A 27,612-nucleotide genomic window follows, 5' to 3' on the forward strand; every position below is an offset into this window, starting at 1 on the left:
GTCAACATTTAGCCATATTTTCTTCATCTAATTGTATCTCTAACAGATGAAGTCCTTTTTCCACAATGACATTTTTTTCTGTTTTTCTTTTCTTTTTTTTTTTTTTGGCTGCATTGGGTCCTTGCTGCGCGCGGGCTTCCTCTAGTTGCGGCGAGCGGGGGCTACTCTTTGTTGCAGTGTGCCGGCTTCTCATTGTGGTGGCTTTTCTCGTTGTGGAGCACGGGCTCTAGGAGCGCAGGCTTCAGTAGTTGCAGCACGCGGGCTCAGTAGTCGTGGTGCACGGGCTTAGTTGCTCCGCAGCATGTGGAATCTTCCCGGACCAGGGCTCAAACCCGTGTCCCCTGCACTGGCAGGCGGATTCTCAACCACTGCGCCACCAGGGAAGCCCCCCACAATGCCCTTTTCATGCCCTTAAACTTACAGACATCTTATCACTAAATGCAGCTGGCAATCAACAATATTGCACTGTTCAACCATTGGTACCCAAACTTGGTTTTCAGATCATCCCAGGAACAGGCCCCCAAATTCCCGTTCCATATTTCTACTAACTAATTAAATCATTTATTTATTCACTATCCATTTATTGAGCACTTCATATGACCCAGGCAATTTGCTAGGCTCTGGGCATACAGCCATGAACATGACAAAGTCCCTGCCCTCATGGAGCTTAGAGTCTAGAGAGAAAGTCAGGCAACAAGGAAATGAATAAGGTAACTTTGGATTCCAATCCATATTCCATAAGAAAATAAAATATGCAGAAGCGATGGAGAGGAACTCAAGGTCGTGGGAGAACTCTCTGCGGAAATGAAATTTGAGCTGAGAGCAGAAGAATGAGAAAGAGCCAGCCTTGCAAACAGCAGAAGCAGAACGGTTTACAGCCCCGAGTATGGAAAGGAATCATCGGAGGAATACGAAGGAGCCAGTGTTGCTGAAGTGGTGGGGAGGGGGAGGGGTTGGGGGGGGTCACAAGCTTGCAAGTCACAAGCCCCTCACACATTCTCCAGAAGTAGTACCTTTCTTAGATCACAGGACACCTACAGAAGGTAAAGGTGTTTCGTCTTTCTGAGCAAAATCTCGATTCAGCACAAAAATCTGTTCAGAGCCTCCTGTGTACCCGTCACCTCAGCTCCAAATAGAACTCGGCTTTGTATTTCCTAGACTCTCAGCGCAGCGATCCATCAGCTTGGGCCATCACTCTTCTCTCTCTCCCCAACCGCTCCCCGTCCAGTGGGAGCCCTGAGAGACATCGCCACCTCGGCAGCTGTCCCGTTCACCCCTCCTTAGCCCACCCTTCCGCAGCTGCTTTAGTCTGAGGAAGGGTAAAAGGGACTATTTAAAGGAACGTGGTGGGGGGGATGCAGAGGAGGCCTAGCCTGGGCTCTGGATGGGCAGGGGAGACCAGACAGCTGGTGACCATGCTCCAAATGGGCCTGCAGATGGTTTGGGGAGTTGCCAGGGCCAGGCGAGTACATCGGGAAGGGAGATGAGCGCAGGACGGATGCTGCCCGGTGTCAGGCGGGAGGCACTGGCTGTGATTGAAAGGTGCCACCTGTCAGATCCCCATGGGAAATCCGAGCCTTCCAGTTCAGGGGAGAGTGTTGTACCAACAGGACAGTAAACAATGCTCGTCTGCAGCCCCAGGATCTTGCGGGGGGGGGGGGGGGGAGGGGGAACGGGGACTGAAGAGCTGGGGGCTAGAAACCGCAGGGGCTTAAAGACAGCCCGGGAGTGCGGTCGCTCAGCTGGAGGAAGGAGACAGCTCCAAGCCCCCAGGGAGAGGCCCTACAGGTAGGAGAAGCCCTGGGCCCCTTTCTAGGCACCCCCTCCATCTGCCAACTCCTCTCCCATCTTCCAAGGGCCCGAGGAGCCTCCAAGCAGGGCCCCACCGTTGGAGAAATCCAGGCTCCTTCCTAAGTCTCTCCACCACTATGTCCACTCTTTTTCAATGCCAGAGTTCGGGGGCTCAGCCCTGCGGTGCTGGGCAACTTGAGGTCACCCGCCGAGCAGCCTGCAGGTGGCCATCCATGTGGACCTGACGGGCAGAGAGGGCCTTGGGAGACTTACCAGTCCAGTTGGGGTGGGAGGCAGAGTCTCTAAGCAGTTGAGAGTGGCATCTCCAAGGGATGTCCCCGCTGAGGTGAGGGATGGTGAAAGCTTTAGGGCCACTGGAAGACAGACTGGGGAGCAGTGAGTCGTGGAGGTGTTAGCTGAACCATCAAACATTGTCTGTACCATGTGGGGCTTGGAACTCGGGCTCCTGGGTACTTTTCCTTCCAGTCTGCTGAGAAAAACAGGAAGAGAGAGAGGGGAGCTGTCTGCAGTGGACACAAAACAGGGGTGGAATGAATCTTTCCTTCCTCCTTCCTGGGGAAGGAACGAGGGAGGAAAGTGGAGAGGAAGGTCTGCCATGCACTTGGAAGAGAGAGCTGGCCTCTTCCGCCATATCTGACTGCCCTCCCCACCAGTGGGGTGCCCCTCATCCTGGGCTGGAGCCTTTGAAGGGACACTGGCTGAGGAGCTGGCGGGGGCAGTGTCTCTGGCACATGCTCTGGACTGGTTGTCAGGAGACCTGGGTTCTAGGTACAGGTGGGCCATTTAACTGTCCTATGACTTTAGTCAAGGGGCTTCAACTCCCCAAGCCTCAAATTCCTACTCTGTAAAATGGGGCCAGTAACACTTATTCTGAAGGGTTAGAGTGAGGAACTAGGAAGGTAAAGCAGGGCACCGCAGCGCAAGCTGTAAACTGCTATGGAATTAATGCTGGGGTGGGTGGTATTATCCGGGCGTCTCAGTATTCTGAGTTTCTTCACTCCTTGGCTATTTATGACAAGCCTGGAGGGTGGAAAGCTGAGGTGATGCACACACAGGATGGCTGAGGGGTGTGTATGTGTGTGTATGTGTGTGTATACACCTGCCCTTCCCCTCCACTATGCTAAGTGTGTAGCATGTAGATGAAGGGTAAGATGGCTGCAGCGCTCAGCTATGTCTTAGCCAATTACTCCCACATTTTGAGGTATAAAAAGGGCTTATCGGAACTTCCCTGGTGGTCCAGTGGTTAAGACTCCGCACTCCCAATGCAGGGGGCACGGGTTCGATCCTGGGTCGGGGAACTAAGATCCCACGTGCTGCACGGCGCAGCCAAAAAAATTTTTTAAATAAACAAATAAAAAGGGCTTATCATCTCATTGGTGTTCAGTTCTTTTTGCCTTGTCTTTTACCAACTAAATGCCCTCATGGCTGAGTCAGGACCTTAATCTGGCACAGGGCTGGACAGAGGCCAGCCTACACCATACAAGCTGATGTATACTGAGTGCTCCTTCCATGCCAGGCACACCCCAAAATACTTTCTATGCATTGGCTTCCTTAACCCTCCACTGTCCCTATGAGGTGAGACCTATTTTTATCTCCAGAAATCAAAATACAGGGAAGGTAAGTAGCTTGCTCAAGGTCACAGTGGGAGAAGAAGTGAGAGCTGGGATCCCATCATAGGAAGCTCCAGAATCAATGATTTTCACCACTGCTTCCTACCACCTTCCAAACAAGAGTGCAAGGCAGGGACGGGTTGTGTGGATCATTTAGACCGGCACTTGCCATAGTTTCTTCTGCTAAAGGTGGCATCGCTCAAGAGGGCAATAGATGCACCTCAGGGAAAATGAAGCAAAAAGAAAACGAAGCAAGAAAAAAAAAATCCATGGCCACATAGGTTTGGAGAAAAGCAAGTTAAATAGAGCTAAGCAAAATTAAGGTTCCTTTACCATGGGGTATCTGGAATCTATTTAAGTGCTAATGAAGTTGTAAGACTCTAAAAGGGTCAAGAGTAAGCTGTTTCTGGAACAACCTTAGCCAAAGAACACCTCCCCCACCACCGCAGCCCTTAATACGGTCTTAGGAGACCCTAGTTTTCCACAGAACACAGTTTGCAAACCTGATCTAGACCAATCCTGTCATTGTATTGGAAACCAAGGCTCTCTCCAGAGAGGCAAAGAGACTTGCTCAGGTCTCAGACCAGGAGATGGGGTTCAAGGCATGCTCCCAGCTCCCTGCAGATGTGCATTCCATCCCCCAGGCTCCTTTGTTTCCCTCTAACTTTAATAGATTCCTGGAGCTGCTGAACCATGAAGGGGCTCTGGTGGGAGGGGTGGAATTGGAGGGCAGCATGAGCATCTTTGAAAATCCCAGCCTACTTCCTAGGAAACGGTGGGAGACCAAATCCAGGGACACCAGGACTTCGATCTGGGGGCAGTAAGACCTGAATGGGTGGCAGAAACTGAGCCCTGTCCCTCATATGCCTGTCTTCTTGCCTCTGTCCCAATTACTCAGGTACCTTGGGTACTGTATCCAGAACGATGGCCCTGCAGAGGGCAGGAGGTATTTTTAGCCAGTGACAAGGAGTGTCTACTTCTTTTACTGCCTGAGTCATGCCCTGAACGTTATTTGGGGATTATTTTCCCTGTAAACAGACCCCCCCTCAAGAAGGGCAGAAGCTGAAGGAGCTGGCCCTGTCCGCCCCCGCCCCCAGCTGTTTTTGTAGATCAGACAGTGCAATCATCCCTTAATGTCTGTGGGGGATTAGTCCCAGCTTCCCTTGCGGATACGAAAATCTGCGGATGCTCCAGTCCCTCATATGAAATGTTGTATTTGCATATAACCTTACAATCCTCTCTAATACTTTAAATCATCTCTAGATTACTTATAATACCCAGTACAATGAAAATGTTATGTAAACAGTTGTTAATAACAATGTAAATGCTCTGTAAATAGTTGAAGTGGCAGCAAATTCAAGTTTGCCTTTTGGAATTTTCTGGAATTTTTCCTTCAAATTTTTTCCATCCAAGGTTGGTTGAATCCACAGAACCCACAGAAAAAGAAGGCTGACTGTATATACAGTACTTGAATAGGAAACCTCATGATAAAGTTGGAGGATCAGATTTCCCTGCAGAGGTTAGTTAGGGAGAGTATTTTCTGTTCTTCACCAAAAGAAACTCTTCCATGCCCAGGCCCAGCTCTTCAGAGAACCACACACACAGGCTGGCAGTGCTGGCAGAGACCCAGAGACCAAGCTGGCCCAGGGTTTCCCAAATTTCAGGCATTTTAACACCACCTCCATGATTTAGGTATTTTGTATCCTGTATTCTGCTTTCCTGAAGGTCTTCCTTTGAATTAACTTACTTTACTTCAATAAATGTATTTATAAAAGAAATTTTATATCACTATTGGAAATGGAAACTCGATATTACTGACCAGAAACAGAAAGTAACTGTAAAAATAAATACAATGGAATCAAAACAGTATTATTAGAGACTTCCCTGGTGGTCCATTGGGTAAGACTCCGAGCTTCCAAGGCAGGTGGCCTGGGTTCAATCCCTGGTCAGGGAACTAGATCCTGCATGCATGCCGCAACTTAAAGATCCCACATGCCTCAACGAAGACCCGGCACAGCCAAAATAAGTAAATAAAATAAATACTCAAAACAAAACAAAAAACAGTATTATTAAGTTCTATCTAGAGACTTCTGTCTGCTTTGGGCTCTGAGCGTGAGGGCAGGTATCTCCATCAAAAGGGGAGAATAGCAACTGCTCCATGGGGGTCTAGGAGGCTAGTGTCAGATTATAACCACCTCACTGACTTATTCAAAAAGAGGTCAAATCATTGAAAAGGCATTATGGAACCCAGTGTTCCTTAAAGCCCAAGTCACAACCTGCAGGGGGCCTTTAGGTGAACATCATCCAACATCAAGTAAACGTGGCTGGCCCAACACCCCAATTTTGGGGATGTGGTGCTCTACCCCTTCATTTAACCAAAGGGAAAGTGGATACTTGTGTCACATGTCTGAGCAGTGGGGGACCCAGGACTGAATCGCAGGTCTCCAGACTCCAGGGCCTTCAGCGGCAGAAAGGGGGCATGACCAGGCCTGCTTGTTTTCTCTTTTCAGAGATGGAGAAGAAGGAAGGGAAGCCCTCTGAGGACGGGACCCCTGTGTCCCCAGCCACGGAGGTCCCGGAGACAGTGGGAGGCGGAGCCTCTGCTGAGGAGGAGGCCACAGGCCCAGCTGAGAGGACCATCACAGAGGGGCCTCCAGATGGGGCAGGAAAGCAGGAGAGGGCACCAGCTGAGGACAGCATTTCAGCGGAATTCCAGGGGGAATCCAAAGGGGAGGCTGAACTTCAAAAGGAGGACAGTGGGAAGCAAGAGACCACCGTGGCTCCTCAGGAGATGGCTGAGAGGAAGGAAGAGACCAACTCTGAACCCAAGGAGGCTGAGGGAAAAGAGGAGACCACGTTGGCCTCTGAGAACCAGAAGGCTGATGAGAAAGAGGCCAAGCCTGGATCTAGGGAGAAAGCCAACGTGAGTGATGAGGCACAGGCTGCTGGGGAGCAGGAAGACAAGGCTGGAGGCAGGGAGGCTGCTGGGAAGGAGGAGGCCAAGGCTGGAGGCAGGGAGGCCAAAGGGAAGGAGGAGGCCATGGCTGGAGGCAGGGAGGCTGCTGGGAAGGAGGAGGCCAAGGCTGGAGGCAGGGAGGCTGCTGGGAAGGAGGAGGCCAAGGCTGGAGGCAGTGAGGCTGATGGGAAGGAGGAGGCCATGGCTGGAGGCAGTGAGGCTGCTGGGAAGGAGGAGGCCAAGGCTGGAGGCAGGGAGGCTGCTGGGAAGGAGGAGGCCAAGGCTGGAGGCAGGGAGGCTGCTGGGAAGGAGGAGGCCAAGGCTGGAGGCAGGGAGGCTGCTGGGAAGGAGGAGGCCAAGGCTGGAGGCAGGGAGGCTGCTGGGAAGGAGGAGGCCAAGGCTGGAGGCAGTGAGGCTGATGGGAAGGAGGAGGCCAAGGCTGGAGGCAGGGAGGCCAAAGGGAAGGAGGAGGCCATGGCTGGAGGCAGGGAGGCTGCTGGGAAGGAGGAGGCCAAGGCTGTAGGCAGGGAGGCTGCTGGGAAGGAGGAGGCCAAGGCTGGAGGCAGTGAGGCCAATGGGAAGGAGGAGGCCATGGCTGGAGGCAGGGTGGCCAAAGGGAAGGAGGAGGCCATGGCTGGAGGCAGGGAGGCTGCTGGGAAGGAGGAGGCCAAGGCTGGAGGCAGGGAGGCCAAAGGGAAGGAGGAGGCCATGGCTGTAGGCAGGGAGGCCGAAGGGAAGGAGGAGGCCATGGCTGGAGGCAGGGAGGCTGCTGGGAAGGAGGAGGCCAAGGCTGGAGGCAGGGAGGCCAAAGGGAAGGAGGAGGCCATGGCTGGAGGCAGGGAGGCTGCTGGGAAGGAGGAGGCCAAGGCTGGAGGCAGGGAGGCCAAAGGGAAGGAGGAGGCCATGGCTGTAGGCAGGGAGGCTGCTGGGAAGGAGGAGGCCAAGGCTGGAGGCAGTGAGGCCAATGGGAAGGAGGAGGCCATGGCTGGAGGCAGGGTGGCCAAAGGGAAGGAGGAGGCCATGGCTGGAGGCAGGGAGGCTGCTGGGAAGGAGGAGGCCAAGGCTGGAGGCAGGGAGGCCAAAGGGAAGGAGGAGGCCATGGCTGTAGGCAGGGAGGCCGAAGGGAAGGAGGAGGCCATGGCTGGAGGCAGGGAGGCTGCTGGGAAGGAGGAGGCCAAGGCTGGAGCCAGGGAGGCCAAAGGGAAGGAGGAGGCCATGGCTGTAGGCAGGGAGGCTGCTGGGAAGGAGGAGGCCAAGGCTGGAGCCAGTGAGGCTGCTGGGAAGGAGCAGGCCACAGTGGCCTCTCAGGAGGAGAGCGACAAGACGGAGGAGCCCAAGGCTGAAGCCCAGGAGAAAGCCAGTGCTCCAGAGACCAAGTCAGACTCTCAGAAGAAGACTGCCGTGGAAGATGAGGCCAAGCCTGAACCACAGGAGGAGGTGGTGAAGGAGGAGGTGAAGGAGGAGGCGGTGAGTGAGAAAGAGGAGAGGAGGGAGGAGGCCCCGCAACGTTCCGGAGTCCCCTGCCCACCCCGCCCCCAAGCAAGCCCCTCCCCTGCTTTAGTCCTTTGGGACAATCCACTCTTCCACCCACTGATATCAAGAGCCTGGGGTGGGGGATGCAGCACTGTGGCCCCAGGCTGCCTTCCAGATCTTTCTGAAGCCCTCCAGAGCCTCAGGCAGGTGCGAGCCCACACAGCTCATGTCCATTCCAGGAGCCAGGCTGTCCTGAAGAACAGGACCAGGGTGTGGAGGAAGAGTCAGAGGAAGGGGCAGGAGTGCTTCCCAGCTCCGCCGAGGAATGGCCCGAGAGCCCCACGGAGGAGGGCAGCGGCCTCAGCCCAGGTGAGTGAGAGCCCAGGAGCCCACGGACGCTGCAGGGGCCTCCCTGAGGGAGCATGCGGGCAGCGCACCATGGGTCACCCCAGCTTCCCTCCCTCCCGTTCCTTTCCCCTAGACGGGCTGGGTCCAGACACCGCAGCTTCCGGAGAGACCAGTCCTTCAGCCAGGTAATGTCAAACTCTGGAGCCCCAGCTCCAACCCCTGCTGCCACTTGCTTCCTTTAAAGGCTGCCATCCCCTGGGCCTGGGCCTCCCCAGTGCTGGTCTCAAGATATGCCAGGAATTATGGTTTTCAGCCCCCTAGCCCAGGGCAGAGCCCAGGAGACAAAAGGAGCCGGAGTGCGGGAGCGAAGGGGCAGTGGAGCATATCTGGTCCGTCTCTCACTCACTGCTGAAGCCTCCGTGGTGTCGGCCTCACCCGTAAGCGAGTGAGCAGAAAGCCTGGTTTTGAACAATGACTCTGCCACTTACCAGCTGTGTGACCTTGGCCCCATCACTGCCCCTTTCCTCCCCTGTGAAGTGGGCACAGCCACGGTACCTACCTCATAGGATTTTTGTGAGGCTCAAACGACATCTGTGTATAAAGCACTCAGCCCAGCGCCTGGTGCCTGGCTGGTGCTGGATAACATGAGAGCCTTACTCTTGCCAGGGCACAACTTTCGTCATTAGAAGAGTCTTCCTTTATTTCGAGCTGAAATTCACCTCCGTGTTACCTTCTTAGGGAAAGGTACCAGGTTGAACGTTCGTGGAGCGTGGTCTACATTCCCCCTCCCACGCAGGCCTTAGAACCACCTTGTCAGGTAGCTATTCTTGCCCCATTTTACAGATGAGGAAGCTGAGGCTCAGAGGAGTGACATGACAGTCCCAAGATCACACAGCAAATAAGAGGCAAAGGCAGAATTCAAACTCAGGTCAGACCTCAGATGTGCCCTCGTTCTGCCCACACATGCACCAGACCACTGAGCCTCACCATTCCTTCTCAGCTCTTGCCAGTGCTGGGCCCAGAGGAAACGTGTGCGAGAGTGGGGACCACAACTTCGTATGCCTCCTGAGACTGCAGGCACCACGCTCAGCCAGCCTCCTCCCTCCTCCCCACAGTGGCTGGTCCCAGCCCCTCTCACCCTTCTCCAAACGTTTCCATGCAGTGAATCTTCACCCAGCGATGTGTCCCAGAGTCCCACGGAGCCCCCTCCCTCCCAGGAGAAGAAGAAAGAGAAGGCACCAGAGCGCAGGGTGTCAGCCCCTGCCCGGCCCCGGGGGCCCCGTGCCCAGAACCGCAAAGCCATCGTAGACAAGTTTGGGGGGTAAGATGCGGGCGAGGAGCTGGTGGGCCTGGGTTGGTTGGAGGGTCGGGGGCGGGGGAGTCCTGAGGGGCAATAGGAACAGGCCGAGCCCAGGCAGGAGGACTGACATCTGGGGCTGGGGCTCCTCCCTGGTGGGACCCTCCCACCTCTCTGGCCTGACCTTCTCTGTCCCTCGCGCACAGGGCAGCCTCGGGCCCCACGGCCCTGTTCCGGAACACCAAGGCCGCGGGGGCAGCCGTCGGCGGCGTTAAGAACATGCTCCTGGAGTGGTGCCGGGCCATGACGAGGAGCTACGAGGTGCATGGGGGAGCGAGGGACCCTTCCCCAGGGCAGCAGTGCTGGGAGGGTCTGTGTGGTGCAAAGCCCAGAGGGTGGGAGGTCCGGCGGGGGCAAAGTCCGGGTCCTCTGGCCGAGGCTCACCGAGGCCTCTGGGCCCCGCTTGCCCGCAGCACGTGGACATCCAGAACTTCTCCTCAAGCTGGAGCAGTGGCATGGCCTTCTGTGCCCTCATCCACAAGTTCTTCCCCGATGCCTTTGACTATGCTGCGCTGGACCCCGCCAAGCGCCGGCACAACTTCTCCCTGGCCTTCTCCACAGCCGAGTAAGCCATGCCAGGGGACGCAGAGGTGGGTGGGAGCTCGGGGCACCTACACAGAATCGAGTGCAGGATTCACAGGGGTCAGGTAGTGCAGTGGTCAGGTAGAGGCTGTCACCACGCATTCATGAATTCAACAGATTTTTTTTTAAGATTTATTATTTATTTATTTATTTATTTAATTTATTTTTGGCTGCATCGGGTCTTAGTTGCGGCATGCGGGATCTTCACTGAGGTATGCGGGATCTTTTGTTGCAGCACGCGGGCTTCTCTCTAGTTGTGCATGCAGGTTTTCTCTTCTCTAGTTGTGGCACGTGGGCTCTCTAGTTGAGGCGCGTGAGCTCAGTAGTTGTGGCGCGTGGACTTAGTTGCCCCGCGGCCTGTGGGATCTTAGTTCCCTGACCAGGGATCGAACCCGCGTCCCCTGCATTGGAAGGCGGACTCTTTACCACTGGACCACCAGGGAAGTCCCCAACAGATATTTTTTGATTGCTGGGAACTGTTTTAGGACATAGCAGTGGGTGAAACTTGCAAAATCCCTGCGTGCCTATGACTCACATTCTAAAGGGAGAGACAGATCATAAACACACATACGTGTGAAATATAATGTGAGGGAACAGGTGCCGTGAAGAAAATGCAGGCAGGGTAAGGGGTAGAGGAGGGGCAGACAGGGTGGTTGCTGAGATTTAGGGCCAGATTCTGACTCTGCCATTTGTTAGCTGTGTGATCTTGGACAGGCTCCTTCACCTCTCTGAGCCTCCATATTCTGATCTTTAAAATGGGCATGACATTTCCTATTTGGCAGGGCTATGGTGAGAATTAAGTAAATAATTAAGTAAAGTCCCTATAAACAGTGCCTAACCCATGGCAAACACTTCAAAAAAAAAAAATCTTAGCTCCTGTGTTATAACGAATGATATCACAGTTGTTATGATAATTATTATTCAGTGTGGGACCTGGAGGGGATTTATTGCTGGGGTTCACACAGCTGGATGCCGGGGTGGTGGAGGGATGGAGACAGGGGTGAACTAGACAGGCAGGAGGGGTGTGAGGAGCAGTGTGGCCCAAGGAAGAACCTAAGAGACCAAGACATGGCTGCCAGGTGGCGGGGGAGGAGGAGGCACTCCCACCACCAAAGCACCGACACCAGACTCAGCCAAAGGCCTCCATCTCCACCCACCGGAGAGACATGACCTGATGGCCTTGGGGCTCCCAAGGAGCTCACGCCTGGAGCACCCGTCCTTTCCCACCTGGGAGGGGCTTCTGAGCCGCCTGGTAGAGACAGGACTATGCATAGGGTGTAGTCCATGCAGACAGCTCTGAGGCCCGCCCAGTGCATTTCTAAAGCCCGGGGGCAGGGAATAAGTCACTGGGGGTGTCGGTAGCACCTTGGTCCAGGAGGCTGAGCCCTCTGGTCTAGTCCAGGCCTGGCCACCAGCCTGCAGGGAAGCCTGGGCAGCAATCTTCCCCTTTCTGGGCCTGCGTGTCCCCATCGGCAAAACGAGATGGCTGATATTGATCTGTGCTTTTCATATGTTTGTTTCCCCCCTGACACATTCCTCAAGCAAAATATTAAATGAATGCCCAACATATTAAACAGATTTTAGGGAGGCCTTTTTAGGTTGGGAGGGGTTCCTGCAGCACTCCAGCTCAGCGCCCAACCCTGCTTCCCAAGATGGTCCCTGAAGCATGTCTATAGGGCCCTAGGGCACCAAGGATGCTGTTTGAAATCCACCAGACTTGATGCTAGAGAAGATCCCTTCCAGTTCATCCTGCCAAGGGATGGGGGGAGTGCCCTGGGGTGGGGGGCTGAGGGCGTCGGGAGCACCAGTCCTGCTCTGGGCTCAGAAGCACCTTTAATGGTGATGAACCAGGATTGGAAAGTGAAGCTCCTAGTCGGGGCTGAGAGCTCTCGGTGAACATCAGAAGGGCACGTGGCTCGGCCCTGACCAGGTGTCCCCGGCCTGTGGGGCCGGGTCATTGTCCTCCTGCAGCTGCCTTGCCTTGGCTCCAAGCCTGCAGAGCCACAGAAAGGCAGAAGGAATAATCAGGTGATGGCGACAGGCTGAGAGGAGGCATCAGGCAGCAGTGAAAAGGGAAGGATGTGCAGGGGATGCGTGGGGATGGAGGGTGCAGAAAAAAAGAGGTGGAGGTGCCTCCTCCTTCCTAGCTCTTATTTATTTATTTTTTTTGGCTACGCCATGAGGCATGCGGGATCTTAGTTTCCTGACCAGTGATGACCAGAGTTCGAACCCGTGCCCCCTGCAGTGGAAGCTCAGATTCCCAACCACTGGACCTCCAAGGAAGTCCCCCTTCCTAGCTCTTTGACCCTCGGCAGCTGACTTAACCTCTTTTAGGGCCTGGTGTGCAGATTAAGTGTGCAAAGTAAGGGGGCCCCTGCCGCAGCTGGCTCCCTTCTAGAACTTGCCTCTGATTCCCATGGAACGGTCAACGCTGGGGCCCCCAGGTGGCTTGATCGGCTGCTCGAGGAGCCCGACCCCATTCCCCAGGTCCAGTGGGAATGAAGCGTTTGCCTCTCCTGCATGGGAACAGCACCCCGACCCACACCCAGGAGCCACGAGCACTGCCCTGGTTGCAGGGAGCTTGTCCCATTCTTCGAAATTCTCCAGTCTGTGCTCCGCCCTCCCGCTCCCAGGCCAGCCTGGCTTGGGTTTCGGCCCAGCTGTCTCAGCTCTAAGAGAGGATTTCCGCTGGGACCCTGGTTTCTCCTACTGCCAGCACCCATGGCGGTTTGGCAGGCTGGGACTGCTGAGACCCGGCTACAGGGCAGGGATGCCAGAGGCATCAGGCAGGCCTGCGGTGGAGTCCCAGATGTGTCACTCACTTTGACGTTGGGCAAATCACCAAAATGCTCTGAGTCTCCAGTTCCTCTTCTGCCGGTTGAACACAGAGGAGTGGAGTAAATGAGACCATTCAAGGGAAAGCACTTGGGAGTCCCCTGGTGGCCTAGTGGTTAGGATTCCAGGCTTTCACTGCCATGGCCCGGGTTCAATCCCTGGTTGGGGAACTAAGATCCTGTAAACTGTGTGGTGCAACCAAAAAAAAAAAAAGGTGGGGGAGGAAGCACTTGATAAAGCTCCTGGCACATGGTGGCAAGGTCCCAACAGTGGTTAGATCAGATGATCGGCTTTAGCAAAGCCAGGAGTAGCTGGGAAGTTAGAAAAAGAGGACTTGCTGCTAAGTTCCATGCAGTTGCTCAAACACATTAAGCACTCCTGCCTCAGGACCTTTGCACATGCTGTTTCCTCTGCCTGGAATCCTCTTCCCGCAGATATGTACCTGATTTACTCTTTTTAAATTTTTTTTTATAAGTTTGTCTTTTTTATTTATTTTTGACTGTGTTGGGTCTTCGTTGCTATGCACGGGCTTTGTCTAGTTGTGGCGAGCGGGGGCTACTCTTTGTTGCGGTGCACGGGCCTCTCACTGCGGTGGCTTCTCTTGATGCAGAGCACAGGCTCTAGGCGCGTGGGCTTCAGTAGTTGTGGTGCACGGGCTTAGTTGCTCTGCGGCACGTGGGATCTTAGTTCCACGACCAGGGATTGAACCTGTGCCTCCTGCACTGGAAGCTCAGAGTCTTAACCACTGGACCACCAGGGACGTCCCCAATTTACTCTCTTTAAGAGAACTTTCCTGGGGTCCTTATTAAAATTCTCCTTGGAGAATTCCCTGGTGGTCCAGTGGTTAGGACTCCGTGTTTTCACTGCCAAGGGCCCGTTCAATCCCTGGTCGGGGAACTACAACCCCACAAGCTGCGAGGCGCTGGCACAAAATAAATAAATAAATAGATGAAAAATTAAAAAATTAAGCCATCACTAACATAATATTAAAAAAAAAATTCCCCTTCAACACAGAAACGTACCCTGTCCCCCTTCCCTGCCTTATTTTTCTCCACAGCACCTCTCATTATCTGACGTACCATCGATTTCTGTTTGATTACTGTCTGTCTAGTCTACTGTGGTGAGAATGTCAGTGACATGAGAGTGGGGAATTTTTATTTTGTTCAGTGCTGAATTCCCTGGAAGAGTACCTAGTACACAGTACCCCTCGATAAATACACGGAAACTGGATGAAGCTGGAGATGTTGCAGCTACAAGCCAACACTCTGGCTAGTGTTGGGGGTCTGTCCTTTAAACTCTCCCTGAGGACAGGTATACGAGCACGTGGAAGGGGTGGGCTAATGCAGAACTAGAGGGTCTCGCTCCTACATGAAGGCACACAGTGCAGTGAAAACACGGGCTTAGGAATCAGACCACGCTGAGTTTGTGTCTTGACTCTTGGGCCTCAGTTATCTCATCTGTACGATGGGATGGTTGCCCTAGATGACCTCCCAGCTCTGCCACACACAGTTCTGTGGGCTTCATCCTTGCCGGGCTGTCCCCACCTGTTCCCTGAGGCCCTGCATCCTTCACCGTTGGCTCTCTGCTCCACCCCTCCTCACCCCTCCCCATCCTGCCCCTCAGGGAACTGGCCGACTGTGCCCAGCTGCTGGAGGTGGATGACATGGTGCGGCTGGCAGTGCCCGACTCCAAGTGCGTCTACACCTACATCCAGGAGCTGTACCGCAGCCTCGTGCAGAAGGGACTGGTGAAGACCAAGAAGAAATGAGGGAAGAAATGAGGGGCTGACCAACCCTGTGGGCAGAGGCGGGCAGGGGGCCCAGCTGACCAGCCGTGGCCCAGAGGCTCACTTCTGCTCATGGTGGCAGCAGTGCTGGGGCTCAGACAAGGGCAGATGGCACCAGTCTTAACTACATGAAAAGTTCTTTTGTAAAATCCGGTCTAGCCCCTTAGTGCTCCCTCCCTACCCCACCAGCAACATCTCTCACTCGGATAATAAACCCCGGCCGCCAGGGTTCCTCATCTGACATGATTTTCTCAACAACCATGAAAGGCATTTGGGAAAGGAGAGTGGGCTGGGTCCTACCACTAACCAGCTGTGTGTCCCTGGGCCAGTGAGTGAACCTCTCTGAGCTTCAGTTTACCATCTGCATGGGGATGATAGGAGCTCAAAATCATGCAGGTGCTGTGAGCGTTAAATGACATCATGAAAAGGACAAACAGCCTTGCCCGGGTCCTGTCACATAAGTGTTCTTTAAGTGATGGCCCAAAGTAACAACACATCTTACATTTCCGGCCATGGGTGGCACTTTCCCCATTCTCTTCCCTTTTTCCACACTTCTCCCGGATTAGGGAATTCCAGGGCAGGGACTAGAGTAGAAGATTCTCTACAAATCTCACCCCAACTAGGCTAGTGGGGCCTGGAGTGATTCCCTTGACTCAAAGGTACCCCATATTCTGTCTCTTAAAAGCCAGCGGTCTCCTAGGAGCTTAGAACCACTGCACCCAGAAAGCTCCTCCTTTGTGCTAAGTTAATCCCTCCAACCCTGGCTAGAGTTTTGGCTTGTCTTTGCTTTTCTGCTGCTCACTAGAGAGGAACCCTGGGGCTGAGTATAATTTCCCGCTGACCATCTTGTCTGGTATCATCAGCCTTCCGGAGCATGTGCGCTGATGAGAACAGTTGATGAAACACACAAAAACAAAACCCAGCCAGCTTGGCACTGCAGCTGGAGGTGTGGCCTCTGCCCTCATCAGCAGAGTGGACCTGGCAACCCACTGAAGCGCTCTGGGCCTTGGTTGTCTCATCTATAAAAACGGGGAGGTCATCCTTGGGGATGTGTCGACGACCGCTCAGGCCAAGGGTGGTCTAGTCCCTCACGGCCAGCTTTCCCCACAATGCTTGGGGTCACACAAGCCTCCACGCCCAGCGAGCCCTCAGCTGATGGAAAGCAGGGTCACACCTTTTACTAGACTGCAGCGAAATCCCCAGCCTCCTCTTCTCCCGATGAACCACCCGTCCCCTCAGTGAACACTCAGTTGGACTCCACAGTCCATCTGTGACTTTAATAGCTGGGCAAACACATGGTCTCCGTGGCTCCCGTGGACTGAAAGCTGGAGGGGAAACACCTCCCCGCCTAAAGCCTGGTCCCCAGGAACCAGCAACCTAATGGGATAGCAAGTGGTTTAAACACCGTGTAGACAGGGGACCTCCCCAGCGGTCCAGTGGTTAAGACCTTGCGCTTCCATGGCAGGGGGTGTGGGTTCGATCCCTGGTTGTGTGGCCAAAAAAAAAAAAATTGAAAGAAAAAAAACAACAAAAAAACCCCATGTAGTCAGATTTCTGGGGTGGAGATTAGTTTCTTCACTTTATGATTCATCAGTGGAAGAGAAAAGGTTTTGCACCTAAATCTATACATGTCTATCAGCGGTCTGGCTGTTTCCAATCACTAAATCAACAAAACACTCAACTGTAAGTAGGAGTCCCTCCTCCCTGTGCCCTGCCTCCCTCCCATACTCCCCCCCTGCCCCTCTGCCCTCCCCGCACCCCCCGATGCCTGGGCCCTCAGGGGATTCTGGTTGACTGCTGGGCTCATTTCCTGCGAGCCGGCCTGCGATTCCCACATCACAGAGCGCTGGAGAGCTGGCCTGCGACTCTGCAAACCTAAATGCCCCTGGCCCTGGGGCAGAGAAAGGAAGTGGGGAAAGCACACCTGAGGCCAGTGGGTCCACGTACCACACACATAACTGCGGCCCCCCCCCACACACACGCACACACACGCACATGCACCCACACCCACACACACACACACACACACACAAATGACTAACAATCTAAGGAGGAAAACTTGGAAGAAATGAGCAGGAAATGGACCACAAAGGGGCTCTGGCCCCTAGCCCATGACATGTGTCCGTCCATCACACAGAAAGCATCCAGTGCAGAGATGGGTCAGAGGCAGAGTTAGGAGGGCCGGTCCACTCCAAACTGGAGGGTGAACTCTTCGGCCCTCCTGTTGAACAGCTCCGGGTCCTGTGTCAGCTGGTCAGCAAGCTCCAAGCGAAGGGGCTGCCCCAGCTCTGGTTTATTCACCAGCACGTTGAGGGCCTCCAAAACTGGGGAGAGAGGTCAGATCAGGACATCAGGATGGAAGGAAGCGATGGCTGCCCAGATCCCAGATCCCCCGAAACGTCACACTCACTCCTTGGGAGATCCCCCCAGGAGGTTCCATGTCTTAGGATGACTCTGCAACCAAATGAAATGCCTCTTACCACATTCACTGATGATGCCCAAAGCCATAACCAGGTACATCAGTGCTTTTCAAACTATGTTTCACGGTGTCACAGAAGCTACCCATCATGGGGGCTGGTGAGATAAACAGGGTTTCTGGGTTCTATTCCCTTTTCAAGAAGAAACACTTTGCTTTTCTCTGTTGTGTTATTAGGATTCCAAAAAAACTTTTATTTGGGAAAAAAGATTCTGAGGCTCAAGACTGGAAACCACTACTGCCCCGTGGCTGGAAATCTTTCACGGGCGACTTTGGAAACCTGGTGAAGGCAGTGGCCCATCCCCCCAGGCACGTGCACATATGCATACACACAAACGTGTGGTTCTAGGTTCAGAGTGTTTCACCGACCTCCTGAAGCTCATCCAAGGACCACTCCTCCCCATCCCCACCCCCAGGATTCTTGTTTCCAGGGTTAAGAACTCCCGAGCTAGTCCAGCGGCAGGATTGATCGCACGCTGATTACGTCCATAGGCTCTAGAGCCATAGTGCGCACTATGGTAGCCACCAGCCATGCGTAGTTACCTCAATTTAAATTAATGGAAATTCACTACAATTAGGAATGCAGCTCATAGTCACATCAGCCACATTTCAAGTGCTCGAAAGCTACATGTGGCTAGTGACCATGGCATTGGACAGGGCAGCTACAGAAGGATTCCATCACCGCAGAAAGTTCTGCTGGACGGTGCTGTTCCAGAGTCACCCAAGCAGGCTCCGAATCCCAGCTCTGCCACCTGCCAGCTCAGGCAAGAGCTTCTCCTCTCATATGCCTCAGTGTCCTCATCTATTAAATGGAGCTAACAAGAGCACTATTTCAGGGGGCTTCTGGGGGGATTAAATGAAGTTGGTGTGTTAAAAATGGCTGGTGTCCTTGGGTTAGAAAGTTCAAGTTCAAGTTCTCAGTGGTGCAGAGACATGTCTCAGACCAGGTCCTCAATAGCCACCCAACTCCATTTTTGTATGCCTGAACTATGATTACTCCATTATAATTTCAATTTGTCATCAATGGATAGATACCAAAAATATAATATGGAATAAAAAAGTGAATTTTTATGCTGGAGAGGGTGTGGAGAAAAGGGAACCCTCCTACACTGTTGGCGGGGAATGTAAATTGGTGCAGCCACTATGGAGAACAGTATGGAGGTTCCTTAAAAAACTAAAAGTAGAGTTACCATATGATCCTGCAATCCTACTCCTGGGCATATATCCAGAGAAAACTCTAATTCAAAAAGATACATGCACCCCAATGTTCAAAGCAGCACTATTTACAATAGTCAAGACATGGAAGCAGTCTGAATGTCCATTGACGTATGAATGGATAAAGAAGATGTGGTACATATATACAATGAAATATTACTCAGCCATAAAAAAGAATGAAATAATGCCATTTGCAGCAACATGGATGGATCTGGAGATTATCGTACTAAGTAATGTTAAGTCAAACAGAGAAAGACAAATATATGATATCACTTGTATGTGTAATCTAAAATACGATACAAATGAACTTATTTACAAAACAGAGACAGACTTAGGGACATAGAAAACAAACTTATGGTTACCATGCGGAAAAGGGGGGGAGGAGGGATAAATTAGGAGTTTGGGATTAACATATACACATTACTATATATAAAACAGATAAACAGCTAGGTCCTACTGTATAGCACAGGGAACTATATTCAATATCTTGTAATAAACTATAATGGAAAAGAATATGAAAAAGAATATATGTACATAAGTATAACTGAACACATGTGCATAAGTATAACTAACACAACATTGCAAATCAACTATACTTCAAATAAAAAGTGAACTTTTGGGACTTCCCTGGTGGTCCAGTGGCAAAGAATCCGCCTTACAATGCAGGGGATGCAAGTTCGATCCCTGGTCAGGGAACTAAGATCCCACATGCCACGGGGCTACTGAGCTTGTGCGCCACAACTACTGAGATTGCACGCCTCAACTAGAGAGCCTGTGTCTGCGAACTACACAGCCCACGCGCTCTGGAACCCACGTGCCACACTAGAGAAGAGAAAACCCGCACGCCATAACTAGAGAGGAGCCCGCCCACCACAACAAAGAGCCCGCGTACTGCAAGGAAAGATCCCGCATGCCGCAACAAAGATCCCACGAGCCGCAACTAAGAGCTGATGCAGCCAAAAATAAATTAAATAAATAAATAATAAGTAAATCTTAAAAAGAAAAAAAGGTGGGGATTCCCTGGTGGCGCAGTGATTAAGAATCCGCCTGCCAATGCAGGGGACACGGGTTCCATCCCTGGTCCGGGAAGATCCCACATGCCGTGGAGCAACTAAGCCCGTGCGCCACAACTACTGAGCCTGTGCTCTAGAGCCCGCGAGCCACAATTACTGGAGCCCACGTGCCACAACTACTGAAGCCCATGTGCCTAGAGCCTGTGCTCTGCCACAAGAGAAGCCACTGCAATGAGAAGTCCATGCACCACAACAAAGAGTAGCCCCCACTCGCCGCAACTAGAGAAAGCCCGCGCACAGCAACGGAGACCCAACGCAGCCAAAAATAAATAAATAAATAAATTTGTTTTAAAAAAAGAAAAAAAGTGAACTTTTAAAAAATGGCATGTGGGAATTCCCTGGCAGACCAGTGGTTAGGACTCCGAGCTTCTGAGCTTCCACTGGGCTGGGGGTCCAGGTTCAATCCCCGGTCGGGGAACTAAGATCTCGCAAGCTGCAAAACACAGCCCCCTCCCCCCCAAAAAAGGCATGTGAAGCTCTTAGCACAGTGCCAAAGTGCCTAATTAAGTGATGTATGTTATCATTGTTAGGCCAGTCCCCTCAGCTGTCATTTAGGGCACTGAGTCCTGGAAAGGAACAGACTTCACCAAGGTCCCCAGATAGAGCACGCGGCCTTCTTATCCCAAGCCCTTCCCTCTAGAGCCCAGCTGCTTCTCTCTCCCCTGACCCAGAGCAACGCTGCTCTTTCCCACCTGCGCAGGTATGAGAACAGAGGCAGGAGCAGGTCAGCCAGCCCAGGATCTCAGGACGCATCCCTTCTATCTGACGACAGGCTCAGCTGAGACTCACAATTTTTATCTCCTTCCTTCTGGGCTTTTCTAACTGAACATTGGTCCCATGACCCCCACCCCCATCCAGTCCAGGTCCCTCTCTCTAGGCAGGGCCCGGGCCCACCTTGGCAGGTCTTGGTGAAAGGCTTCCAGTTCTCCTTGCTGATGATGGGCAGGCACACCCGCCCGCTGCTGTCCACGTTGGGATGGTAGATCCTGGTTGTGAACGTCACTGCCGGAGGCTTGAATGGATACTCATCAGGGAAGCTGATGCGCAGGTTGAAGGCCTTGAGGTTGTAGGGCGGTTTCTCCTGTGCAAGAGAGGGATCAAGCTCTGTGCCGAGGCACAGCGGCTCATTTTCCTTCTAGGGCCTGGATCTGGTTTCCCCCTCTCCCCGCCCCCACCCCAGGGTCCCAGGCATCCTCTGCTCCACTCCTAGGAAGAATCGTGAATGGCGACAGGCCGCAACACCAATAAACTCTGAAGGCATTGTGCTAAGTGAAATAAGCTAGATCCAAAAAAAAAAAAAAAAAAAGAACAAATATTGTATGATTCCACTTACGTGATGTACCTAGAATAGTCAAATTCATAGACATAAAATAGAAAATTAGTTACCAGATGCTGGAGGGAAGGAGGGATGGGGAGTTAGTGTTTAATAGACACACACTTTCAGTTCTGGAAGATGAAAAAGTTCTAGAGATGGGTGGTGGTGATCGTTGCACAATAATGTGAGTGTACTTAGTGTCATTGAACTCAGAACATAAAAATGATGAGGATGGGGCTTCCCTGGTGGCGCAGTGGTTGAGAATCTGCCTGCCAATGCAGGGGACATGGGTTCGAGCCCTGGTCTGGGAAGATCCCACATGCCGTGGAGCAACTAGGCCCGTGAGCCACAACTACTGAGCCTGCGCGTCTGGAGCCTGTGCTCCACAACAAGAGAGGCCGCGACAGTGAGAGGCCCACGCACCGCGATGAAGAGTGGCCCCCACTTGCCGCAACTAGAGAAAGCCCACGCACAGAAACGAAGACCCAACACAGCCAAAAATAAATAAATAAATAAAATTTAAAAAAAAAAAAATGATGAGGATGGTACATATTGTTATGTGTATTTTACCATGTTAAAAGAGAAAAAAAAGAACTCAGAGCTGGAATGACCAGTTGCCAGGAGCCAGTAGAAGACCCTCTAGACTTCCAGCAACCAGAAGGCTTTCCCGGGCATCTACTCTGTGCCACCCTATGCTAAGGGCTCCACACACATTAGCCCATACAGCACAGTGTAGGGGTTATGTGGACTTTGGAGCCACTCTGCCTGAGTGTGACTCTTGGCTCTGCCACTTCCTAGCTGTGTAACCTCAGGCAAGTAACTTAACCTCTCTGTGCTTTTCCATACGGAACAAATAACAGACTTCTTCATATGGTTTATGTAGGAATTAAATGAGCTAATTTATGTTAAGAGCTTAGAAGAGGGCCTGGCACACGGCAAGCACTATGTACATGTCAGCTATTAGGATGAGTATTAGGAAAACTCACGAGTATTAGCGTCTCCACTCCCAGATGAGGAAACTCAAGTTCAATGTATATAAGTAACTTGCCCAGGGCCACAGTGGCAGTGCTAGGACGGGAACTCAGCACTGCCAACTTGACTTCTCCACACATGGGCAGTGCTCTACGACCCTAGTGGGGAGGAACCTCGGGACTTGGGTGACCCCAGCATAGAGCACAGGGGCCTTCAGGCTGGTTCCAAAGCTCCAAATCCTTTCAGAACCTTCGTGATAGAGAAGACAGGACAAAGACAGTCAGAATGACATAGGTATGCAAGCGCAGAGTCAAGGTTTTAAGAGAGCTCCTCTTCCTTAGCAGAAGGCAGAAAGGAAGCCGTAGGGGTCTTGGGTGTGTCTGAGATAAGAGCTGGGGCAAATGCTGTGCAGATAAAGAAAATGCCTTAGTTTTCATGCTCTCGATAATAAGAAGAGGCTTGGGACCTGGGAAGTAGACACAAAGCCACGGGTGAGGCCTCAGAAAAGGACGAGAGAGCGTCTGTGTGTCCTTCTGCAGGGGTTGCAGGCTGGGCTGCCCGGGTCTTATCAGAGGAAGGAGGTGGCAGAGCCATGAAGCTGAGAGCCCTGGGTCCTGGGAACCCATCCTGGCTCCGCCTCGAGCTTGCTGTGTGGCTTTGAGCAGCTCTGGGGCTCAGTTTCCTCATCTGTAAAGATGAGGAAGTTGGACCAGACAGAGGGCTTCACACTGCACCTTAGGGTCAGCTGAGAAAGCCCTATTTCTTCCGAAGTCCTGAGTTAAATAAAGCATTTTGTTATTCTTCCAGCCCAGAGCAGGTGTGGTGGACTGTTTCAACCCAGCAGCCCACAGGACGTGACAGAGGGTCAAGGGTTGTCCTGACTCAAGCCTTTCTCCATTGTTCTGGGCTACAGGTCAGTTGAAAGAGAAGATGGCACAGGGACTTCCCTGGTGGTCCAATGGGTAAGACTCTGCACTCCCAATGCAGGGGGTCTGGGTTCGATTCCTGGTCAGGGAACTAGATCCCGCATGCATGCCGCAACTAAGAAGCCTGCATACCGCAATGAAGATCCCACGTGCCGCAACTAAGACCCAGCGCAGCCAAAATAAATAAATAAATAAATTTTAAAAAATAAAAAATAAAAAAATAAAGAAAAAGAATATGGCACAACCCAAGCCATTGCCTTGTCAAGAAGAAGTCCAAATCCTAAATAATCAAATGAATTGTTCCCATTAAATTCCAAAGAGCTAATAAAAAGCTCAATTGTTTTCATTTTTATTTCCAAGTATCCAAAGGTATATAGATGAACTTCTCAAAGAAAATATCTGTGGTCACTAATAATTAGATGATACAATAGACATCTTGCACTCTGATAGGTCCTTTGGAATATTACTTTCAAAGGGAGATTCTATCGAGATGATCTTTAATAATAAACAGAGAAAAAGCAGAATAGTAGAGATGAGTTATCTGTGCTGTCATATGTAACAATAATTTTCTGAAATACGATTTTTAAAAGAGAACAAAACACATTTTAGGTCTGAGGCAGCAAATTCTACCCACTGTGGGAAACAGGAACTTTATCCCTATCCTTTGACAAAGACCCAACAGATCTTTTCTTCTTTTTCTTTTTTTTTTTTTTTTATGCCCTTCGTCTACTGAAGCTTCCGTGGTGGGCTTGGTAGAAGGGGTCTCTTACTAAATCCAAAAGGCTTTTAGCCTCTTCATCAGTCGGCCTGGACCTCAGAAGCAATCAATCCAGAGAGAGACCCCCTCTGCCAATGATAACCTCCAGTGAAAAACAGGATTCGAAGGCAGGGAAGATTCTCGCCCAGTCCTAACCCTCCCTGCCCAGGCTCCTGGCCTAAGTGGCCCCAGTCCCAGGCCACGTCCTGTGGATACTCACAGGCAGGAGGAGAGCGTGCCACACCAGCACGTCGGCATCGTCGCTGAACAGGTTCCGCAGGTACCTGGGGAGCCCCTTCTGAAGGTCCTCCAGCTCCTGCAGGGGGACAGAGCATGGGCAGCTGGCCTAGTCTCCCCTACTTCAGCCCCCTCCCCCTGCCCCACAGCACACTGTCCAAGTCCCAAACAGGACCGCCCAGGGGACGGAAGCTAGCAGAGTCATAGCCCCCATTTGCTGAGCACTTGGTATGTGTCAGGCACGGTGCTCAGGGCTTTGAGTGAATCACCCAGTTTCAGCCTCACCCCAGCTCTGTAGGTACCAGGTGGAGGGAACATGCACATGACTGCTTCCAGATATTACAACTTGGGAGTAAACTCTCTTAGGAGCCTTTTCTCCTGAAACCAAGGGACTTAATGTCTGCCCTCTTGTCCTCTTCCTAGAGAGTCACGAGGTCCTCCCTCCCTTCCACAGCACGCAGCATGACGACGTGCCTTTACAGTGCTCAGGGCAGAACGGGCAGCAAAGACAGCACCCTGCCCCTGTCAAACTGCTCCAGACCAGGCCTGGGGAGGGGAAACGACTCAGGCAGACCATAGCAGAGGAGAACTCTACACACCAAGCAGAGAAACAAGAGGACAAGCAGTGACTCACCTTCCCAGAAAGGTGACCCAGTCACCTGGACATCACTGAGTTCCCCCAACAGCCCTCTCCTCAATAGCGCCCTCTACTGACACCTGACTAAGACATGGCCCAGCCCTCGAGAACTTCACTGGAGCAATGGAAGAAACACGGATGTGATTATGTGCATAACATGTGGACACATAATAGGGACGGAGAGGAGAGGGGAGCAGGAAAGCTTCACGCAGGGTGACACTGTGAGCTGGGTCATGCGGGATGAATAAGAGTCTACCATGCAGAGAATTGGAGAGGTACCAAGGCAGAGGGCCCAGTAAGAGCAAATGTATACGGTGCGTCCCATGCAAGATTCATAGTTATTATGGGAAAAGGGTTCCAAGGTCAAGTACACTGGGAAACACTAGGCTAAACAGACTTCTTTCCTACAGGACTTCCCAAAGGCTTTAATACGTTACTGTGTGTTGTGATTCTCGAAGGTATGAGCCCAAGCATGCAGTACTTCTCAAACGTATTAGACCAAAGAACCCCTCTCTCCATTTTGGGGTCCATCTTGTGGAACAATAGACTTTTTAAAAAATATTTTTCCTTTTCTTTTTAAAAAAATTTTTAAAATTTGAAGTATAGTTGCTGTACAATATTATGTTACAGGTGTATAATATAGTAATTCACAATTTTTAAAGGTTATATCCATTTATAGCTATTATAAAATATCGGCTACATTCCTCATGTTGTACAATATATCCCTGTGGCTTATTTTATACCTAATGATTTGTACCTCTTACCCCTCTACCCCTATGCTGCCTCTCCCCACTGTAATAGACCTTTAAAAAAAAAACAACAGCAACAGATAAAAAGACATTCAGGGAATTCCCGGGCAGTCCGGTGGTTAGGACTCCACACTTTCACTGCCAAGGGCGTGGGTTCGATCCCTGGTTGGGAACAGAGATCCTGTAAGTCACATGGTGCAGCCAAAATAAAAATAAAAATAAATAATAAATAAATAAAAGTATTTTTTTAAAAAAGACTTTCAAGGGCAGGTCATATTTTTCTGGAACACCAAATGGTATAAACCAGTGCTTCTCAACTGGGGGGTTACTTTACCTACTTGCCCCCGGGACATTTGGCAATGTCTACGACCATTTTTGGCTGTCACAAACGGAGGAGTGCTACTACATCTAGTGGGTAGAGGCCAGGGAAGCTGACAAACACGCTACAGAAAATTATCCAGCTCAAGATGTCAATAGTGACAAGGTTGGGAAACCCTGGTATAAACAAAGGCAGAGAGAAAGGTCCCCAAAGCCAGTCCACAGCTGGGGAGAGGTCCCTTCACACTGTGCACCATCTAAACTTTCCCTGCCCCCCAACATACAAACACACCCTTATCTCCTGTTTCTCATCTTTCCATACTCCAACTCTGTTCATGCCAACAAACTGCTTCTTGCACCTTCGGCCCAGAATCTATGACCCCTCATTTATCTTTTACCCCAAACTAGAAGCATCTGCTACTACAAGTCCTAGTTCCAGTATCATCTGTGACTCTTCAGCAAGAATGAAGCCCCAGGTTGAACACAGAAGCTCTGGAATGGACATTTTCCCCAAGTTTACTATAACTGGAAGAACTTGGACTTTACCGGTTGTATATGAGTTCTCTCAAGACTTTCCCAAAGCCTGGGGATGCTGAAACCCAAGCTAGGACACAAAGTTCGTTCCTGAGGCCTGTTAGGAAATCATCTGACTCCGAGGAACAGGAAATGAAAGTAGGGAAGCCACTGAAAGAGGCTGCCAACCTGGGCTCTAATCCCAGCCCCATGACTCCCTACTGGGTGACCCAGGACAATCAAGTTATTCTCTCTGAGCCTCAACTTCCTCATCTGTAAAATGGGGGTATAGGACTTATCTCACAGGGTTGCTGTGAGAATGAGATGAAATAACTAATGTAAACTACCTGGCATTTAGTGGTGCCAGTGCTATAAATACTGGCTCCTAGCTCTTTCCCACTTGGCTGGAAAGACTCTCTGCCCTATTTTGCTGCCAACCTCCAGATTTCAGTCCTTCTGGGCTGAGCCTGCTCTGGGTGCCCCAATCTCAGATCATTTTCTTCTCAGAGGCTGAGGGTAGCACCCCCTCTTCACCCCCCTCAAGCCTGCACATAGGAGGGGCACTTCTGAGAGCCTCAGAGCCTGAGGGGTGTCCGACCCAGGATCGCTCTACCTTCCCCATCTATCTCCAGTCCCAGCCACGTCCCAGTCCTCCAAACACCTTGGGTTTTCCCACCTCCTGGGGAAAATCGCCCCCTCCCCATCCTTCCCGACCTCACTTCAAATTGTGTCCCTGATCGGAATGAAAGCTCAGCAAGGATAGGTTTGTTTATCTCTGCCTCCGTATCTCCTAGAACTGGAGCCAGCATATAGGAGGCATTCAACAACATTTGTAGAACTAATGAATACACGCCACCTACTCCAGGACACCTTCTAGGTTCTCCATGGCATCTTTTCCTCCCGAGAATACCCTGAGAACGTTGCTTTCAACTCCCACTCAGCATCGCATACTTCTCGGGACTCTAACGTGGGTACCAAAATATGGAGCGGGCCATGGGCTATTCCAAGGCAAGGACCTTGTCCTGGTTATCTCTGTTCAAAAGGCACCTGCCACCACCCCCAACAGAACGCCTGGCTCCAAAAAAGACTCCAAGGAACCAACCCTTCCCGCACCTGAGACGCACGTAATTGTTATCACGAGTTTCTGGCAGAGAAATGAAACTGAAACCAATTTGGGGGGCGGTGGCTCATCCCCATCCCCAGCACAGCTCAGGGAGCCAGCGACACCCCTGCTCGACACGTCCTCACTTCCCCAAACTCCAGCTCTGGCCCCTCTCGTAGACCCACTCTTCCACTGGGGAGGAGGGAGGGATGCAGGGATTCAGCCAGCCCTGGTACTCAGACAAACAAATGCGCTCGGAGAGCTGGAGGAGGGATGGAGGGAGGACGGAATAGAAAGTCACCGGAACCGTGACAAAGGGGTCATCCTACTCGCCGTTACCTTCGCCACCCGCTTGCTCGCCGTCATCTCGGGACCGAGTGTAAAGCTCCGACGGGCTCCAGCCAGAGTGCGCACCGGACTGCGAACTACGCGCGCCCCGCCCCGGGGACACCACCTCCGAGAGCCCCGCCCACTTTCCGTTCCACCCGCGGTGACCGGGTTGACCTGCTCCCCACCGCCTCGGCTGAGACTGCGAGGCCACCGCGGGGAGGACCCGCCCGGTC

At 52.0% G+C, this 27,612-nt stretch overlaps 2 protein-coding genes across 8 annotated transcripts; one reads left to right on the top strand and one right to left on the bottom strand.

Annotated features, from left to right (window-relative positions):
* Positions 1-394: 394 nt before the first annotated feature.
* Positions 395-27,612, bottom strand: UBE2L6 (ubiquitin conjugating enzyme E2 L6). 7 transcript variants are annotated; one of them, XR_005021031.1, is made up of 5 exons: positions 27,389-27,612; positions 23,714-23,809; positions 20,418-20,604; positions 2,065-2,281; positions 395-1,236 (listed from the first exon to the last, which is right to left on the bottom strand). XR_005021031.1 is itself a non-coding variant. In XM_036862138.1 (4 exons), the coding sequence occupies exons 1-4, from the start codon at positions 27,413-27,415 to the stop codon at positions 2,157-2,159; spliced, it is 435 nt and encodes a 144-aa protein (XP_036718033.1). In that variant the 5' UTR covers positions 27,416-27,612; the 3' UTR covers positions 1,899-2,156. The 7 variants fall into 7 exon arrangements, 4 of the variants coding, with proteins under 4 accessions (XP_036718033.1, XP_036718030.1, XP_036718031.1 ...); XR_005021030.1 differs by lacking the exon at positions 395-1,236 and adding an exon at positions 1,288-1,529; XR_005021032.1 differs by lacking the exon at positions 395-1,236 and adding an exon at positions 1,289-1,529 and having other exon boundaries at positions 2,065-2,278.
* SMTNL1 (smoothelin like 1) lies at positions 1,692-14,995 on the top strand. The gene is made up of 9 exons (XM_036862139.1): positions 1,692-1,788; positions 5,933-6,366; positions 7,708-7,845; positions 8,091-8,220; positions 8,333-8,384; positions 9,362-9,520; positions 9,703-9,817; positions 9,970-10,121; positions 14,597-14,995. The coding sequence occupies exons 2-9, from the start codon at positions 5,935-5,937 to the stop codon at positions 14,739-14,741; spliced, it is 1,323 nt and encodes a 440-aa protein (XP_036718034.1). The 5' UTR covers positions 1,692-1,788; positions 5,933-5,934; the 3' UTR covers positions 14,742-14,995.

Source organism: Balaenoptera musculus, chromosome 8 (genome assembly GCF_009873245.2).
Source record: "Balaenoptera musculus isolate JJ_BM4_2016_0621 chromosome 8, mBalMus1.pri.v3, whole genome shotgun sequence".
NCBI lineage: Eukaryota > Metazoa > Chordata > Mammalia > Artiodactyla > Balaenopteridae > Balaenoptera > Balaenoptera musculus.

What these genes read in the sequence shown, in the direction of transcription:
- SMTNL1 (XM_036862139.1), top strand. Translation starts at nt 5,935, where the DNA reads ATGGAGAAGAAGGAAGGGAAGCCCTCTGAGGACGGGACCCCTGTGTCC. An exon ending in AGGAGGTGAAGGAGGAGGCG is followed by an intron (nt 7,846 to 8,090) that starts GTGAGTGAGAAA and finishes TGTCCATTCCAG; the next exon opens with GAGCCAGGCTGTCCTGAAGA. An exon ending in GGGCAGCGGCCTCAGCCCAG is followed by an intron (nt 8,221 to 8,332) that starts GTGAGTGAGAGC and finishes CCTTTCCCCTAG; the next exon opens with ACGGGCTGGGTCCAGACACC.
- UBE2L6 (XM_036862135.1), bottom strand. Translation starts at nt 27,415, where the DNA reads ATGACGGCGAGCAAGCGGGTGGCGAAG. An exon ending in GGCACGCTCTCCTCCTGCCT is followed by an intron (nt 20,605 to 23,713) that starts GTGAGTATCCAC and finishes TCTCTTGCACAG; the next exon opens with GAGAAACCGCCCTACAACCT. An exon ending in TTTCACCAAGACCTGCCAAG is followed by an intron (nt 12,132 to 20,417) that starts GTGGGCCCGGGC and finishes GTGGCTCTGCAG; the next exon opens with GCTTGGAGCCAAGGCAAGGC.